This window comes from Amyelois transitella, chromosome 12 (genome assembly GCF_032362555.1).
Source record: "Amyelois transitella isolate CPQ chromosome 12, ilAmyTran1.1, whole genome shotgun sequence".
Taxonomy (NCBI): Eukaryota; Metazoa; Arthropoda; class Insecta; order Lepidoptera; family Pyralidae; genus Amyelois; species Amyelois transitella.
Genome location: NC_083515.1, coordinates 1,167,009 through 1,187,000, shown reverse-complemented (window position 1 = coordinate 1,187,000; position 19,992 = coordinate 1,167,009). Strand labels below are relative to the sequence as shown.

The 19,992-nt window shown below is 36.8% G+C and overlaps 1 protein-coding gene across 1 annotated transcript; it reads left to right on the top strand.

Annotated features, from left to right (window-relative positions):
- Nucleotides 1–1,983: 1,983 nt before the first annotated feature.
- Nucleotides 1,984–10,825, top strand: LOC106142337 (cytochrome P450 9e2-like). Its single transcript, NM_001365061.1, has 10 exons — nt 1,984–2,296; nt 3,078–3,241; nt 4,409–4,525; nt 5,800–6,011; nt 6,304–6,439; nt 7,560–7,649; nt 8,521–8,739; nt 9,371–9,468; nt 9,801–9,969; nt 10,221–10,825. Exons 1-10 carry the CDS (start codon nt 2,088–2,090, stop codon nt 10,385–10,387), a joined length of 1,581 nt encoding a protein of 526 aa, NP_001351990.1. The 5' UTR covers nt 1,984–2,087; the 3' UTR covers nt 10,388–10,825.
- Nucleotides 10,826–19,992: the final 9,167 nt, after the last annotated feature.

Genomic DNA, 19,992 nt, shown 5'->3' with positions numbered 1-19,992 from the left:
ATTGAGGTCAGTTCTCGCCGCGAATTCTCTTTTATGTCTTCTACCGATTGAAAACGGGTGCCACGAAGTGGTAATTTGAGTTTAGGAAAAAGAAAAAAGTCGGCTGGAGCCATATCTGGTGAATATGGTGGTTGCTCGATGGTATTTGTTGAGTGTTTGGTTAAAAATTCGTTCACAATGATGGCCTTGTGCGAAGGTGCATTATCATGGTGCAAAATCCAAGAATTTTCTTTCCACAAATCTGGCCTTTTTCGTCGGATTTGCTCTCTTAAACGCCGCATAACACTCAAATAATATTCCTTATTTACCGTTTGACCTTCCGGCAAGAATTCCGAGTGCACAACACCGCGATAGTCAAAGAAAACAGTCAACATGACTTTGACTTTTGAACGACTTTGGCGTGGTTTTTTCGGTTTCGGTTCAGTTGGAAGGCGCCACTCCGAAGCTTGTTGACTAGTTTGCATGTCAAACTCGTAAACCCACGTCTCGTCACCAGTAACAATGCGTTTCATGAATGTTGGGTCGGAATTGACTCGTTCTAGCATGTCCTCAGCGACTCTCATGCGATTGAGTTTTTGAAAAAAATTCAGGTCTTTTGGGACTAGCCGAGCGGCAACATGTTTCATACCCAAATTATTAGTTAAAATGGTACGGATCGACTCGTGAGATACAGAAAGTTCGGTGGCTATCTCTCTCAAAGTTGAATGAGGATTTTCAGTCACTATTTCCTTCACTTTTGCGATGTTAACTTCAGTTGCAGACGTTGATGGCCTACCAGAGCGAGGCAAATCTTCCATCACATCTCGACCGCTTTTGAACGCTTTGTACCACTCATAAGCACGAGTTTTTGATAAAGTCGATTCACCGTAAGCCTTCTGTAACATTTTCAGTGACTCCGAACACGATATTCCATTGGCAATGCAAAATTTAAGACAAACTCTTTGTTCGATGTTTTTATCCATTATGAAATTAGCAATACACACTAGATATGATATAACTAAAAATAGCACTGTATTTAATGTAAACAACAGATGCAACTCAAACTCCGCGCCAAAATGGAAAACAGTTGTGCCAATCTAACAACAACAAAAAAAAACAAAAATTTGAATTTGGAACCATAAATAAATAATCCATTCCCGATACTTTTCTGACTGAATGTATAATATGACCTCACTATCTCTTGTCCATGGGTGTCGTAAAAGGCGATAAAGGGATATGCTAATAATCTTGGGATTCTTCTGGGCGAAGGGCTAGCAACCTGTCACTACCTTTCGGTCTTTTCTAGACCGTTGTCTCTGTCCACCCCGCAAGGGATTTAGACGTAATATGTAGGTACAATTCCAAATAAGCGGAGTCTCAGGCAATAGCTTGTAGTTCTATAGGTTAGTTCTAGTTCTTTATCCTCCTACCGTTAGTCCCCGTACCGTAGTATCCCTTGCAGGGTAGACAGAGCCAACAGTCTTGAAAAGACTAATAGGCCACGTTCATCTGTTTGGCTTAATGATAGAATTGAGATTCATATAGGGTCAGGTTGCTAGCCCATCGCCTAAAAGAAGAATTCCAAGTTTATAAGCCTAATTCGTTTTTTCAAACTCAAACTCAAAATATTTATTGCATAACTGTGTACACATGTAGATGGAATTACATTTAACAGTATCAACAGTTTTCCCCTTCAGGCATGCAATATTTTTTAGTTTTGAAAATACTTACATATATAAAATAATACAGATATAAAACTTTTTCTAAACATAACATTACATAGAATATTTTTTATATCTAAGTTTTTATGCTTAATTTGTGCAGTGGTCAAAATATTCAACCAAATTATAAAAAATTTCGACATCCATGGGAAAGCAATGGAGTGGTCCTATTCTTTTCCTATTGGTGCCAAGAACCACACGGCATTACTACAATGAATATGGCCTTATCACAGCGGATATCAATCAAAACAAAATGATACCTACATCAATTTGTTTTTGCGTTTCAAAGCAGACAGACCAGCGCGTGTCGTCGCTCACAAAATATTGTTTTCAAATTTATAATTTCACACACATTTTGTTTAAAAATACAAGTTTGATAGTGACAAAATGATTATTGAGATACTGATTTTTATTGTGACGTTCGTGGTTGCGTATTATTTGTATGTGTATAAAAGAAATCACTGGTTTTTCGAAAAGAGAGGTATTAAGTATGTACCCGGGGTGCCTATATTCGGCAATGTATATGATACTATGCTTCTGAAAAAGCACATGATAGACAGCATTGATGATGTCTATAAAGCATTTCCTGATGAAAAGTAAGTTAAGTTTTTAATACAAATTAGAATGCAGAATAATTTAAGACCACAATATCAATCATAAAGCTAATGTGCCGTGTGGTTCCCGGCACCAATAAAAAAAGAATAGGACCATCTCGTTCCCATGGGTGTCATAAAAGGCGACTAAGGGATAGGCTTATAAAATTGGGATTCTTCTTTTAGACGACGTGCTAGCAACCTGTCACTATTTTAATCTCAATTCTATCATAAAGCCAAATACCTTAATGTGGCCTATTAGTCTTTTCAAGTCTGTTGACTCTGTCTAGCCAGCAAGGGAAATAGACGTGATTATATGTATGTATAAAGCTATATATCTGAACTTAATTTCTATAGAACGTCACGTGTGGTTCCCGATACCAATAGGAAAAAGAATAAGACGACTACATCTCTTTCCCATGGATGTCGTAAAAGCCGACTAGGCTTATAAACTTGGGATTCTTCTTTGAGATGATGGGCTAGCAACCTGACAATATTTGAATCTCAATTCTATCATTAAGCTGAACATGGCCTAGTAATCCTTTCCTTGTCGGCCCTGGCTACCCCGTCAGGGATATAGAAGTGATTGTATTTATATGTAAATTAAACATTATAATTTAGTTGCGTAATAAAATAAATCTTTGCAATAATAACCCTATATAACCACACGAAAAATTTGGTTTCATACAATCAAGATTAAGCAGACATCTTACTGTCCAAACCTCTGTACACCCCGTGACAGACAAAGACGTGTAGGTATATACATTTAAAACCAACATTACAGATACGTCGGTTTCATTGATGCGATAGATCCAATTATAATGATAAGAGACCCGGAAATCATCAAAAACATCACAGTGAAGGATTTTGACCACTTCGTCAACCACAAAGTGTTCTTTCAGGAGGAAGCAGAGCCTTTATTTGGCGGGAGTCTTATACAGATGAAAGGTATAACATCATTTCTTCTTCTTCCTTGCTTAGTGCCGTGTGGTTCCCGGCACCAATAAAAAAAAGAATAGGACTGTCACTATTTGAATCTCAATTCCATCATAAAACCAAGCAGCTGAACGTGGCCTATCAGTCTTTTCAAGACTATTGGCTCTGTCTACCCCGCAAGGAATATAGACGTGATATGTATGTATCTATGTTCCTTGCTTAGTCCCGGTTGCATCCTCACCACTCTAGAAAGGATCACGAACATGGATCCTGGATTGGGTGAGTCAGGTTTTTACACGAAGCGACTCCCGTCTGATCTCCGCAACCTTTGCAGGGGAACTGCTAACCCGTATTGGATTGATCATGGTTCACATCCAGTTGGCTGAATGATTAGACAACTGACGCTAAAAGTCGCACGAAACATAATTTATTACATACTTATTTACTGAAGAAACTCTAGGATTTTTCATTCGCATCCCATGACTTGATTCTTAAGCCTCGAAGTATTATTTTGTCGCTATCTGAAACTGTGACTATGTAATCTATACTAATATTATAAAGCTGAAGAGTTTGTTTGTTTGTTTGTTGGAACGCGCTAATCTCAGGAACTACTGGTTCGAATTGAAATTCTGTTTGTGTTATATAGACCATTTATCGAGGAAGGCTTTAGGCTATATAACACTATAAAGAGCGAAGAAATAATGGAAAATGTGAAAAAAACGGGGAAAATTATTCCCCTACATACATCCTTGAGGGCTTTAATGATGCCCAAAATAACTTTTCCACGCGGACGAAGTCGCGGGCACGGCTAATAAATAATAAATTATAAATAAATTTTCACAGGTGGGGCAAACAATTTAGACTTGAGTTTTCTGTTTGTATCATAATATGTTTTTGAATTGTGACGGATGTAATGATTTGATTTTAATGTTAAACCCGTCTTTTGTGTAAAATAAACAAAACTAGGATAAGATACGCCCTTTGGACAAAAATGACCTCTTCTTTAAAAAATTGGTCAAATTCGTTCCGTGGCACGCGTCATATATATTTTTATTGTAGTCTTTTACGGAATTGAACCTCATAATCTCTCTACTTGATTCCAAATTACATTGTATAAGGTTTCATCTCTTGCACGATGAAATACTTTAATTAAAAATATTACTTGTACATATTTTTTAGGAGAAAAATGGAGAGACATGCGAACAACTTTAAGCCCAGCATTTACAGCGTCCAAAATGAGACTAATGATACCATTCATGTTTGAAGCTTGCAAGAATATCATAGACGATCTTAAAGGTAAGATTTTTACTTGTTTACTCAGTAAATAAATAAATAAATAATGGTACTGAGATTCCAACAGTGACAGGTTGCAAGCTCATCGCCTAAAAAAGGAATCCTAAGTATATAACCCTATCACTTAGTCGCATTTTACGACATCCATGGCAAAGAGATGGAGTGGTCCTATTCTTTTTTCTATTGGTGCCGGGAACCACACGGCACGATTTGGACACACACAATTATAATATACGCACTTTTATTTTTTAATTATTATTTATACTCCCTTTATCTATAAATAGTGATAGGCTTATAAACTTGGGATTCTTCTTTAAGGCGATGGGCTAGCAACCCGTCACTATTTGAATCTCAATTCTATCATTAAGCCAAACAGCTGAACGTGGCCCATCAGTCTTTTCAAGACTGTTGGCTCTGTCAACCCCGTAAGGGATAAAGACGTGATCATATGTATGTTATCTATAAATACTCTTGTACCAATGATTTCATGATTACAGAGGGGTCACCTGATAGCTCGGCCGGGTCATGAATTACTGTGTTAAGTACCAATTTTGTTATGGGCACCTACGTCAAACGTCAAGTGATATGACCTTTTGTTTGTCACGGCGATTCAAACGGTCGCTTTGTTGTCAATGTTAGATGCTTATGTAGAGTGTGCCGTGTAGTTACCGGCACTCGGTAATAGGGCCACTCCATTTATTACATGGACGTCGTAAAGGCGACTAAGGGAAAGGCTAAGTATTTTGGGATATTAGGATATTGGAATGGGCTGGCAAGCTGTCACGATTTGAATTCTATTTTCATCACTAAGCTATGAAGCTGAAAGTGGCCTTTCAGTCTTTGCGAGACTGCTCGCTTTGTCTACTCCGTAGGGGATATAGACGTGCTTATATGTATGTTTTTTTCTCATAAAAAGTGAAGACTGTGTTTCTTAAACCTACGTTATGTTTTCTTTAGGCTGACATCCGAAAATTATACATACATAAAATCACGCCTCTTTCCCGGAGGGGTAGGCAAAGACTACATCATTCCGCTTGCCAAGATCTCTGCATACTTCCTTCGCTTCATCCCCATTCATAACTCTCTTCATGCAAGCTCGGCGGTTTCGGGTACTCTTGACCTGACCCTTTGCCAGGACATCCTAAATTTGATCAAGATATTTTGGTACGTTCATCTAAGCCTGCCCAATCCGACCTTTCCCTCCACACTCTCCTTGTATAACTGCTAATTAATAATCCAAAAATTATTATCATCTTAATATTACCCTAAACCCACAGAAAGAGTCAAAACAGATGATGAAACAGATGTTGAAGATCTTATGCGTCGGTATACCAATGACGTCATCGCATCAGCCGGCTTCGGCCTCCAAGTGAACTCGGTGAAGGAGAGAGACAACGAATTCTTCATCATGGGCCGTGATATCTTCGTTTTCAATACGTTCCAAAAGATCATATTCTTTTTTTCCACGCAAATACCCTGGTTGTTCAAGGTTTGTATAATTACCGGACTAATAGGCTTAAACTACATATAGGCTAATAAATAGGCTTAAAAGAATAGGACCAGTCCGTATCGTTCCCATGGATGTCGTGAAAGGCGACTAAGGGATAGGCGTTTAAACTTGGGATTCTTCTTTCAGGCGATGGGCTAGCAACCTGTCACTATTTGAATTTCAATTCTACCATTAAGCCAAACAGCTGAATGTGGCCTATCAGGCTTTTCAAGACTATTGGCTCTATCTACCCCGCAAGGGATAGTATTGAAACAAAATTTTATTATTTCAGGCGTTGAATATCAAAGTGTTCCCGCAGAAAACGATGAATTTCTTCAGAAATTTAGTGAGAACCACCATTGAATCCAGAAATACCAACAAAGTGTACAGACCTGACATGATTCAGTTGCTGATGGAGGCGTCCAAAGGTATACATACATACACACATAAAATCACGCCTCTTTCCCGGAGGGGTAGGCAGAGACTACCTCTTTCCACTTGCCACGATCCCTGCATACTTCCTTTGCTTCATCCACATTCATAACTCTCTTCATGCAAGCTCGGCGGTTTCGGGTACTTTTGACCTGACCCTTTACCAAAGGTATTTCAGCTGTAATCTATACTAATATTATACAGCAGTTTGTTTGTCTGTTTGTCTGAACGCGCTAATCTCAAGAACTACTGGTTCGAATTGAAAAATTCTTTTTGCGTTGAATAGACCATTTATCGGGGAAGGCAATACAAAAAAATAATGGAAAATGTGAAAAATAGGGGAAATTATTTATCCTTGAGGGATTCAATGATGCCCAAAATAACTATTCCACGCGGACGAAGTCGCGGGCACAGCTAGTAAAAATTAACAGCTCTGTTACGTTCTGTTACGACAAAAAAATTGGAAAAGATACTTTAAGAAAGAGTTTAAATTTTAAGGGAAAATACATCATCCAATACCTCAACCGTTAAAAATGGTTCATGTACTCGTACATACATTTAGTCATGTCTTTATCCCTTGCGGGGTAGACTGAGCCAACAGGCTTAAAAAGACTGATAGGTCACGTTTGACTTTATGCTAGAATTGACATGTAAATAGTAAAAGGTTGCTAGTCCTTCGCCTAAAAGAGAATCTTAAGTTTATAAGCCGTCCCCTAGGTCTCCTTTTACGACATCCACGAGAAAGAGTTGAAGTGGTCCTCTTCATTTATATATTGGTGCCGGGAATCACGAAGTTCTTAATTTATTGTCTTATTTATCATACACGTACCTTCATGTCTTGAAATGATATTAGAATCTTCTTTCTCTCGCGAAGTAGACAGAGTCAACAATCTTGACAAGACTGATAGGCCACGTTCGACTATTTGGCAAAATAATAGAAGTGAGATTCCCAGAATCCCAAGTTTAAAAGCCTTTCCCTTATTCGCCTTTTACGATATCCATGGGAATGAGATGGAGTGGTAGTATTCTTTTTCCATTTGTGCCGGGAACCACACGGCTATCTTATATTAAAAAAAAAACTACTAGTACAACATGTCTCACACAATTTCTTTACAGGGAAACTGACCAGCACAGATGCAGATGACGGAGAAAGTGTTGGATTTGCAACCACGCAAGAAGCCTTGAAGCCACGAGGTGTCGCTAGAGGTATGACAAGAACCAACAAACCAATATTATACCTCGTAGTTACATTAACACGACTGTTTAAAAGTCAGTCCCCTGTGTCTTGGATACAAATTTTAATGCACTGAAGGAACAGGGAAATTTATCTTGTGTAGTTTTTGCCAAGATCCAATATGGGTTGGGTTTCCGTTGCAGAGGCCAGACGAGAGTCGCTCATGTAAAACCTGACTTACACAACCCAAGATCGGGGTCAAATGGAACATCTTAAGCTCCTCTCCAGGGAAGTGTTGATATAACCGGGATTAATGTCAGATATACAGTTTGTACACTTTTTAATGAGATTGATTTACTAGTTAAAATCCACTAATACTAATTTATTATCACCAAAAAATCTGATAAATTTAAGACTTATATTATTCGGATTTCTTTTTTTTACCTATTAAATTTTCAACCACATCAGACACAAATAGTTTCTACATACATACATAAAATGACGCCTCTTTCCCGGAGGGGTAGACAGAGAGTACCTCTTTCCACTTACCACGATCTCTGCATACTTCCTTCGCACATTCGTAACTCTCTTCATGCAAGCTCGGCGGTTTTGGGTACTCTTGACCTGACCCTTTACCAGGACATTCTTAATTTGATCAAGATACGTTCATCTAGGTCTTCCCACTCCGACCTTTCCCTTCACACTCTTCACTTGTATATCTACTTAGTCGACCTGCTTTCATTCATCCTCTCCACATGACCAAACCATCTTAACATATCCTTTTCTATTCCTGTAACTACATCTTCTTTCACATGACAACATTCCCTTATCACGCTGTTCCTTATCCGGTCATTCAATTTTACACCCATCAATCATTTCTTCACCAGTTTCTACACTTTACAGAATGGACCGAAGATGAACTGATTGGTCAAGTCTTCATCTTCTTTGTGGCCGGCTTTGAGAGTTCTGCCGGGGCTCTGACCTTGAGCATCCACGAGCTGGCGCTGAACCCTGAAGTTGAGGAGAAGCTGTACCAGGAGTGCAGACAATTCAAGGAGACTGAGAATACATTGACGTTCGAGAATGTGGGGCAGCTGAAATATTTGGACTGTGTTATTAATGGTAAGCTTTGTAAATGTTTATTGATTGCACTCTTACATCCTACTAATATCATAAATGCGAAAGTTTGTATGTTAGGATGTCAGTATGGATGTTTGTTACTCTATCACGCAAAACTGCTGAACCGATTACGATGAAATTTGGTATGTAGGTAGCTGAAGACCCAGAATAACATATAGGCTACTTTTAATCCCGGAGTTCCCGCGGGATTGATAGGGTTTCCATGCGGACGAAGTCGCGGGCGGCCTATTGTAATACATACATAGTGACGTCTATATTCCTCACGAAGTAGACAGAACCAACATTCTTGAAAAGATTGAAAGGCGTCGCTGAGCTGTATGGGTTTATAATGGAATTTAGAATAAAATAGTAACAGGTTGCTAACCCATGCATCGCCTACAAAAGAAATCCCAAGTTTATAAGCCTATCCGTTAGTCGTCTTTTACGACATCCATGGGCAAGATGGGGAGTGGTTCTATTGGAAAGTGTCGGAAACCACACGGCACTTTATATTAATGATGATTAAGATAAATTTAAAGATCAATCACAATTAAGTTAACGATAAAGGTTTTCAGTTTTTTTTTTAAGTATTTTTCTTTTTCAAAAGAGTTACCATTACCATTTCGATTTTCAGAAACAATGAGAAAATGGGCTGTAGCACTTATAATGGACAGAACTTGTACCAAGCCTTATGAGCTGCCTCCGCCTAGGGAGGGCGGGAAACCAGTTCTAGTAAGTGTTCCTTATTAATTACAAGGTAATTAATTAACTTAACTCTTAACCTAACCTGACCTACCTGAGGCATTTGCGTACGCGAGTCGCTTTCTTAGCTCCAGGTATTTAAAATATAAAATATTTATACCTAGCAAAATTCAGTTTTACATATGAGATAGTGCGGGTTTTAATCAATCAAACGAATCGAACAAATGAACGCGAATTTGTATGTGATTCAATCAGCGCCATCTAGTGGTAACGCGATGGCACTAACCATACAAATTCGCGTTTACTTGCTGTATGCTTTTGATCGAGTAAAATATGCACTTACCCTCTTTTGTCTCTTATAGTTGCGACCCGGCGACGTCGTCTACAACATGGTGAACTGCATCCACATGGACAAGCAGTACTTCCCGAACCCCGAGGTCTTCGACCCTGACAGGTTCTCCGATGAGAACAAACACAACATCAAACCATTCACTTTTATGCCGTTCGGTATGGGACCAAGAAATTGTATCGGTATGTTTTGTTCTGAAACTTATTTGTTTTATTTTGTGTTTTTATATGAATTATGAGTGCCGTCTAGTTTCCTGTCACTAGTTGAATCTCAATTCCATCATAAAGCCACGCAGATGAACGTGGCCTTTCATTCTTTTCAATGCAGTTGCTTTGTCTACCCCCAAAGGATTTAAACGTGACTTGTATGTAATAATATTGAGTTTAATTAAAGGCTAGGTGGTTAAATTTATGTATATATTTTCTCATTACAGCTTCAAGGTTCGCTTTACTGGAGCTCAAAGTGCTGTTGTACAATCTGATTGTGAACTTCAAAATTAAGAAATGTAAGAAAACCCTGGATCCTATTGTGTTAAACCCTGGAGACTTCAACATCAAGGTCCATGGAGGGACTTTTGTGAAACTGGAGTTAAGAGCGTGATTCGTTAAAATCACTTAATTTTGAAAGGTGGAATGTTATTTTTAACTAGATAATGCAGCTATGTCCAAATGAAAAAAAAAATATGGTTCCTGTTTTCGTAGAAATATATAAAATTTTCTGTATGAAGTACACTTTTAGCATTAAGTTTACCTACAATAGGTGTTAGATACGGCGCAATAAATATTTAGATCAATTAATTAAATTTAGGGGATTCCCCTCTTCAGGAAATTTCATGCCAAAATTTAAGTTTTTTTTGCCCAGTAGTTTTGGCTATATGTTGTCATCAGTCAGAAACACATTCCCAGTTTTATAATATTTTTAGCGATGAATCTGAACTACTTTTTATGTCTCAATTTTTAAGGCATCAAAGCGTTCGGTAGAACTGATTTGGATGTAAATGTAATTTGTTTTTAAATTCACATGTATTGTAAAATTTAAAAATAAACCTAAATATTTAACTTTGATTATTTTTAATACCATACCTTCAAATTATATAAATTAAGTCGAGTTAAATCTTTTTTCTTCATATTTATCTTTATTTATTTTGTCCATCGACGGCGGCATCTATTTAATTTCTCTGAAATTATTAAAAGTGCAACGTGAAATGTATTGACCGCGTTGTAGTTCTACCGATTTGCGCTAGATGGCGTTGTTATAAAACCCAAGGAAAAGGATGGCGTTTGGCATATCTTCATATTCTTTACCAATTTTTCGGTCAATTTCAAATAATTGGTAGAAACATGATTATAAAAAATAAATATTTAAGTGAAAAACGTGATCATACGGAACACATCGTGCGCGAGACCGACTCGCACTTGCCAGGTTTTTATTTCAGTTTACTTTTATAAAGCTATTTTTTTTAATATTCTGTATCTACAAATGAACAGACAAAACATGTTACTTTCGTTTATTTGGGAGTAACAAATGACTACTAGGGATGTTTGCAATCAGTCTTTTACCTAGACATAACGAATATACTGACTACTCGTACAACAAGTGATAGATATGAGATGATGTACATCCATCTCTGACAAAATTACCTTTTTTCCCTTGGGAGCTCATCAATTTTACGCAGCTAATCATGTATCTCGGAAAAATGGCTTTTCTATAACAAATGTTTCCTTTGTAAGTAGTATACAATGCTAGATTCTTAATAAGGGTTCCAACAACTTCACATCAGAATAACATAGAATTTGAAACTAAATAGTCTGGCACTTGAATTGTTGACGGTTTCGCAAATTTTTAGTTTTTTACAATATAGTGTTACTTTTATTTCAATAACACATTGGATTTCAATAAAGTTTGGGGTAAAAAGTAAATCTCAAAAGTCACAAGTCAGTACATATCTCAAATAACACACCTGCGATGTTCACATTGAATGTGTTTGTCATTATAGTGCATTGTCATTGTTACATAATTTAGCATTATAATTTAAAAAATACGTATTAATAAGTTAATTGCCTTTGATATTATTCTATCAGGTTATGGGCCTAGCACGCTTCCACTGTGCTGTGTGGTTCCCAGCAGTGCCGTGTGGTTCCCAGCACCAATACAAAAACGAATAGGACCACTCCATCTCTTTCCCGTGGAAGTCGTAAACGACGGGTGGAAGTAAGGGATAGGCCTACAAACTTGGGATTCTATTTTAGGCGATGGGCTAGCAACCTGTCACTATTTGAATCTCAATTCTATCATTAAGCCAAATAGCTGAACGTGGCCATTCAGTCTTTTCAAGACTGTTAGCTCTGTCTACCCCGCAAGGGATATAGACGTGACCATATGTATGTATGTATCATTCTATCAGCTTATGGGCCCAGCACGCATCCACTGCGCTATTAATAGGTAGCTATGCTATCAATATGTTAGCTAGTAAAATAAACGTGTGCGCACACAATCGCAGCACAAAATATAGTAAAATTTCACCAGCCAGCACAGTGGCATTTTATTGAATTGCGCATTAAAAAGTTCGGATGCCGCTATAAAATAAACACGTACGTTTATCAAGTGAGCGCGAGGAATGTACGAGCGATAATTTCAACCATACCAGCTTATTTCTTGGGAATAAGTTAAAAATTAATTTTTGAGAAGCAGTAAATACTGTTACGAGTATAATTGTATGTGTTGTAATATCGATAAATAATAAAATAAATCTATTTTCAATTTCAAAAAAAAATCTGGCCTAACTTATAAACAAACAGATTTTTTTCCCTAGCGCTCATAAAGTTAATAATATTTTTTAATTAATTATTTTTAAAATTGAATAATATTATTGAATTTTAATTATTATTTTTTGTGTTTAAAGGTGCCTGAAAAATCTTGTATAGTACAAGAGGACACTCGCGACTCCACCCGAGTTAAACAAAAATTCCCATCAATTCCCGTTCCCGCGGGAATCCCGGGAATCTTCGTGTTTTCCTTCTCTCTCTAAGGAATCCTCATAACAAATTTCCACTTTCTACGTTCATTAGTTTCGATTGTGCGTTGTCCATCAGTCACGCTGTAACGGAAGAGTTATATATTTATATGGATTTCAATAGAATTGAGAATAATAATAGAATCTCAATTCTATCGTTAAGCCAAACAGCTGAACGTGGTCTATCAGTCTCTACCCCGTCTACCCCGCAAGGGATATAGACCTGATTATATCTATGTATTTATGTATGTAAAATTGAATCAGCGATTCAAGTACAATTTTCCTTCGTATGTTTCGCACAAATTGCGTACATTTGGCAGGCTTTCATCGTGTTTTTAGAACAAGCACATTTTAACTCGCCATGCTGCGTAGTTTGGGGTTTGCGAAATTTAAAATTAAACCTTGTTTTCCACAAAAACATCGACGTTCTCGGCTATGAAGCTATACGATGCCAGATTGTGGTAGAAGGAGTTGTGACAACAAAAAATGTGTTTTATTTAAACTAGCTACATAGCTTGAATTTTTCTCTAAATTCATTCTGTTTAATAATAGTGTAATAATAGCTTTATGAAGAGCATTATTACGAAATATTTTAACGTGAAGGTCCTAAATTTATAGGCCCTTGTTACTTTCACAATTATATTGAACTTATGCTATTAATTGATGTAGACAACCTTCTTATACGCCATAACAACGGTTGCCATAATTTTGTTTAGTAAGGATAAAATGTCAAATTTTACATTTTATTGTCAAATATGTTTCATTTTATCTATACATATAATAAAATGGTAAAAATATTTTCTCTGTACATTTAGTATTTTGACTGAAACGAATAGAGATTTTTTTTTAATTTTTTGTCTGTCTGTATGTATCTGACTGTATGCTCAAGATTCAACTCGAAAACGCGGACGAAGTCGCGGGCAACAGCTATTGTTCAATAATATAGTAGGTACTTTAAAACTTATTATTTTACTCCTCTTTTCTCCTTCCGTCTCCCGTAATAAAAAAGGTAACTTTGCGACTATACTTCCTACTATTGATACGAGAAACAAAAAGACTGAAAACGAATAGATTTCAGAAGTCGTCACTTAATTGAATAACATAGCTTCAGTTAACTTTCTTTCAATGGAACTTCAGCTTTACACCCATTTCCTATATGCGGAGTGACGTCTGTATTTTATGGCAAACAGGATTTATACAGAAATAATTCGTATAAAATATCCCCTGTGCTCGGTTTTATGCCAAACTGAATAATATCTTTTTAAATGATATATGAAACAAGTTACTGTCAAAATTCACGAGTTTAACAACGTTTGTGTTAAAGTGTGGTGTCCGTTACTTTAGAATAAAGCTGTATCTTCTGTTCGGATGTCGTAAGAGACGACTAAGGGGACAACTATAATCTTCTATCTAGGCAAGCCACAGGGATTGAAGGTCATGTTTGAATTGGCATAGGGTTTTTAATTAACTGAAGTTATTTATATTTATCTTTGAGTCCTAACTTATACGATAGTTATTTATGACTAAAATGTTTATATAAAAAACTACTTTATTTGACAACAAACTAAAGCCCTAAAAGAAAAAATAATAACAAACTTAGTTTACAAACTGTACAGTCCCTGCATAGCATCACCTACCGGAGTATTTAAATTTCCTATAGATTTATAGGAAATTTAAATACTAATATATAAGACGGGAGAATCTCCCGTTCACATTTCTATTCTGAGTTTGGACAACGTTATTGAAGAAAATACTGCAGTGCAGTTTGTTACCGCTTCTTCCACGGGGAAAGAGATGGAGTGATCCTATTCATTTTTCTATTGGTGCCGGGAACCACACGAATTGCGCTTTCTAGGGTTCGTAAATATTAGTGAACAGATGGCAGACATTATATTCTTTCCTCGCTAGTGGTCCAGGCTATTAATTATGTTAATATTTCAAAAACTATCAATAATAAAGCCTCTCATATATTAAACAAACCGCGCCACTAAAAATCTATGCGCACCGCGACGGAATCCAAATTTATGGTCTGCGGTAATCAGACGCGGATTTACGTTAAACCACTGAACGTTCATAACCTATACTATAATCCTACTACTATTATAAAGGCGAAAGTTTGTATGGATGTATGGATGTTTGTTACTCTTTCACGCAAAAACTACTGAACCGATTACCATGAAATTTGGTATGTAGGTAGCTGAAGACCCAGAATAACACATAGGCTACTTTTTATCCCAGAGTTCCCGCGGGATTGATAGGGTTTCCATGCGGACGAAGTCGCGGGCGGCCTCTAGTGAAATATAAATTATAGTTGTACCTATACTATAATGAAATTAAAAGTATTGTTTTGAGCTTTACAAATTAATGAATTTCAGGTTGCAAAAAGTATACCTTTATTACCTGCTACCTGCCAAAGCAACCACTGCCTGAGTATCATAGGTGGGGATCGTTCCTACCTGTACTAGAGGCATACTTACAAAAACTTTCAGCTTTTACAAAATAAGGTATGTCTGGCGTTCACGGGCTCTTGCTCTATTCAGCCTACATGGACAGACAGACACTTTGACTTGACATTTTAGATGACCAAAACTGACTGACACACTGATGAAAAAAAACTACAATCAAAATATGACTAGACGACAATAACACTCGACGCCTTGAACAGCCAAAAAAAGGGGTTTTATTCAGACACGAACTATCAGACCCTCGACCCGTTCAATAGTTAATATAATGTGGTTTTTATATTAACATACATACAAAGGTACCGTGTGGTTCCCGGCACCAATACAAAAAAGAATAGGACCACCCTTTTTTCCATGGATGTCGTAAAAGGCGACTAAGGGATAGGCTTACAAACTTGGGATTCTTTTTTAGACGTTGGGTTAGCAACCTGTCACTATTTGAATCTCAAGTCTATCATTAAGCCAAATAATATAACTTATGAAACCACTTTAAGTCGAAAGCTAAAAAAAACCATTTGACACCAAATATTTTCAAGAGAAAGAAAAGCAGAAACATTCTCCATGATTCGCGCTGAATTTTTTAACATAACATTATTCTAATTTACCGTAACCTACACAAAAAAAAAAGAATCCAAGGCATATTTTTTTATAAACAAATATCACCCATTATGCGTTCATTTTTTATTCTACATGAAAGCTAAAAGATGTCTGCTCTTACTGTGTAAATTGCGTTATCTTGTAAAACAAGAGAGGGTAACATTGACATGATGCGAAATGCGCTGGACGTCGAATATTTTTAATAGTGATACATATAATCACGTCTATTTTTTTAGTACATATATACATACATATGGTTACGTTACGTAAACGTACGTAAGGGATATACCCTTGCGGGGTAGACAGAGCCAACAGTCTTATAAAGACTGAATGGCCACATTCAGCTTAATGATAGAATTGAGATTCAAATAGTGATAGGTTGCCAGCCCATCGCCTTAAAAAAGAAACCCAAGTTTGTAAGCCTATCCCTTATTATTTTTTGTTTTTTAATTATTACTTTTTGTGAACCCAAGTCATCAGCAAATAAATATTCTATTCTATTCTATTCTAAAAGTGATGAAAAAAATATATGCAATCTAAAGTTTAACTGTTTATTTTTATCCCGACTTATATTATTATTGCAAAAGTTACTTTATTTGTTTCGTACCTCTACACAGTTAACCACTGAATCTTGATGAAATTTTGCACACATAATGAGAGTATGTAAGATGATCTTCCTCTTAACATACAAATTTTATATTATTCCTTAAAAATTATATTGATTTATGACATCCTGATTCAATAACTACAAAAAATCTTTCGAAATATCTTTCATAACACATTCATTTTATTTGAGGTCAGTGAAGGTAAACAATCATAATGTTATATATTAACAGTGTGAGCCACCCGAAACACTAGTGGATGGCCACAGAAACGGCGATGGATTATACTCGATTGTGAATGATGATGATTCTGTTATTTATTTATTTTTAACTTTATCCCGTGCCGTGTGGTTCCAGGCACGAATAAGAAAAAGAAGAGGACCACTCCATCTCGTCCCCATGGATGTCGTAAAAGGCGACTTAGGGCTAGGCTTACAAACTTGAGATTCTTTTAAGCGATGGGCTAGCAACCTGTCACTATTTGAATCTCAATTCTGTCGTTAAGTCAAACAGCTGACAGTCTCGAAAAATCTGATAGGCCACCTATCAGATTTTTCAAGACTGTCAGCTCTGTCTGAAGAAAGATAAGAATGAGGATAAAGGCTAAGTATACATGGAACTTACAAGTGGACACCTCTACCTATCCCTCCGGGAAAGACGCGTGAATCAAATGTACAAACATCAGTTAGCATTCAAACTAATGTTCGGCATCCAGAAACAGTCATTGATACATCACTGATCCTCATCTTAAACTTTGTTTATTTATTATTCATTTATAACTCCGATAAATTCATTCCGTTTATAAATCGTGGCCCGCCCGGATGTCGTCTAAATAAACTACGACGGGGCCAAAAGGTCACCCGATGCCCCGCCGGGCGTCAACAGTATGCCAATAGTTTTTATTGGCCCCGTCTGCATTTTTGATGTGACCCGAACGCCCCCGTTTCTTTTCGAGAATATAAATAGTTTGTCGCGTTTAAATTTGAAATGTGGCATAAGTAAATGGTTCTTATACATACATACATATGGTCACGTCTATATCCCTTGCGGGGTAGACAGAGCCAACAGTCTTGAAAAGACTGAATGGCCACGTTCAGCTATTTGGCTTAATGATAGAACTGAGATTCAAATAGTGACAGGTTGCTAGCCCATCGCCTAAAAGAGGAATCCTAAGTTAACCTATCCCTTAGTCGCCTTTTACGACATCCATGGGAAAGAGATGGAGTTGTCCTATTCTTTTTTGTATTGGTGCCGGGAACCACACCGTTCTTATATCATATCAGGGATACTCGTAGGTAGATGATTGAGCGAGCAAGCGTAGCGAGCGTCATCAACTTAGAGGAAAATGCATTTTATGTATGTATGTTTGTGTGTTTGTGACGCGATAAATATGAAAACGTTGGTGTGACTTATATGGAATTCAAAATGTATGTAGAATCTATCAATAGCATTTTTAGGTCGAACCTAACCTACCTCGGGTGCATCAAAATCGGTTTAGTAGATTTTGAGATATTCACAATTCAGTGAAAATTTAAAGCTTCGTAAAAGCTTTAAATTTAAGGTCCAAGAATTATATCTAAGAACAAACTAGTTTTATAGATAAATTCACATGTTTTACCTCCGCTCTACTACATAACATGCTGATAGACAATATGAAACATGCCGTGGAAAGATTTGACTTCATTACATAGCATAATAGTATAGAATTTTTGTTGTAAAATGAATTATTATTACTAGTTAATTTATATTTTTTTGTTGGTAATAACCTATTTAACAGCCATTGTATTTTATTTTACATAGTCCCATGGTTCCATGATAGTGTATTTTTTTCAATAAATTTATACATACATAGAGTCACGTCTACATCCCTTGCGGGATAGACAGAGCCGACAGTCTTGAAAAGATTGGAAGGCCACGTTTAGCTATTTGGCTTGATTATAGATAAGATTCAAATAGTGACAGGATGCTAGCCCATCGCCTATAAGAAGAACCCCAAGTTTATCAGCATATGCCTTAGTAGCCTTTAACGACATCCATGGGAAAGTGAAGAAATGGTCCTTTTTTTTTTACTTGTGCCAGTAAACCGCACGTCACGTTTTTTTTTTCAATAACTCGACGAAATTTAATTTGTTGCTAATGTGTATAATTTTCCAGCCCCACTATATATTATATAGCCTTTAAATGTAGTGCCCACCCTCAGTACGTGTAAGTCCCACTCAAGCACTGCATTCAGTCTGCCTAGTGTAACCATAATACTTCCCAGTACAAGATACCGCACTGAGAGATAATTGCGTGGATATGTTACGTCAAGAGATTGCACTTGCAACATTCTGATATACTCGTATTTATCTAAGATCTTTAGTTCATACATACATATTTACATATAATCACGTCTATATCCCTTGCGGGGTTAATAGAGCCAACAGTTTGGAAATGACTGAAAGGTTCACGCTCAGCTGTTTGGCTTGATGATAAAATTGAGTTTCCATTTATTGATATGTTGCTAGCTTTGCCTAGGTCAGTAAGTATTCTAGAATAAAGTATAGGAGTGATTTCAAGTCTATACACTGATTTCACACACTCATCATCATTTTTTTAGAATTTAATCCAACTGCGTTATACCTGCCGTGTGGTTCCCGGCACCAATCGAAAGAGAATAGAACCATTCCACCTTGTTCCTATGGATGTTGTAAAAGGCGGCTATGGGATAGGTTCATAAACTTGTTATTCATTAATTCTGATTGTAAATCTCTTGGTTTTGAAACACAACAGAAACGTATTCCTATTTTTCATAACGGACATCCTAAACTGACTTTACTGACTTTTTCATATATACATATAATCACGTCACTCACCCGTGCCTTGTGGTTTCCGATATTTAAGAATATAACCATTTCGTATCTTTCCCATGGATGCAGTAAAAGGCGACTAAAGGATAGGCAATGGTTTAAGCTACCGCGCTCTTTTTAGGCGCTTTTGAAGCAACTGACTTTAAAGGAAATACAATTTGTGTTATTTAATTGTATATTTATTATTTTATACCTATATGTTGCCAAACACCCAACCTGTATTCCTAGGCAAGAAAGTAACCTTTATAACATTTTGTAAAGATTTGTCGATCTTGTTTTACTCTCGCCGCAAAATGGCGTCGTAAAATGTACGTAAAATCGGTCATTTCTTGCTACGTGAATCGTAACGTAACTATACTGTTATGGTTCCGCAAATAATATTGTGGAGATACAATGACGGAAATTCTTAATCGCGCAAGCAAAGTTTCTACGGATTGGGGCATAAATACAACCTTCGATTTAACATCGTCGGAGTCATTATTTCTGAAGCATGATATATAGGTGTGCTCTTACCCGCATCTACGTTCGCGTGAATTTAGCGTCATCTACAAAAAGCGAAGAATTTAACTCCATTACAAAAAAGCGACAATATTATCACCTCCGATAAAAAGCGACGAATCAAACGCCACCAACAAAAAGCGACGTATTTAGCGCCACTTACAAAAAAATACAGGTTTTTCGC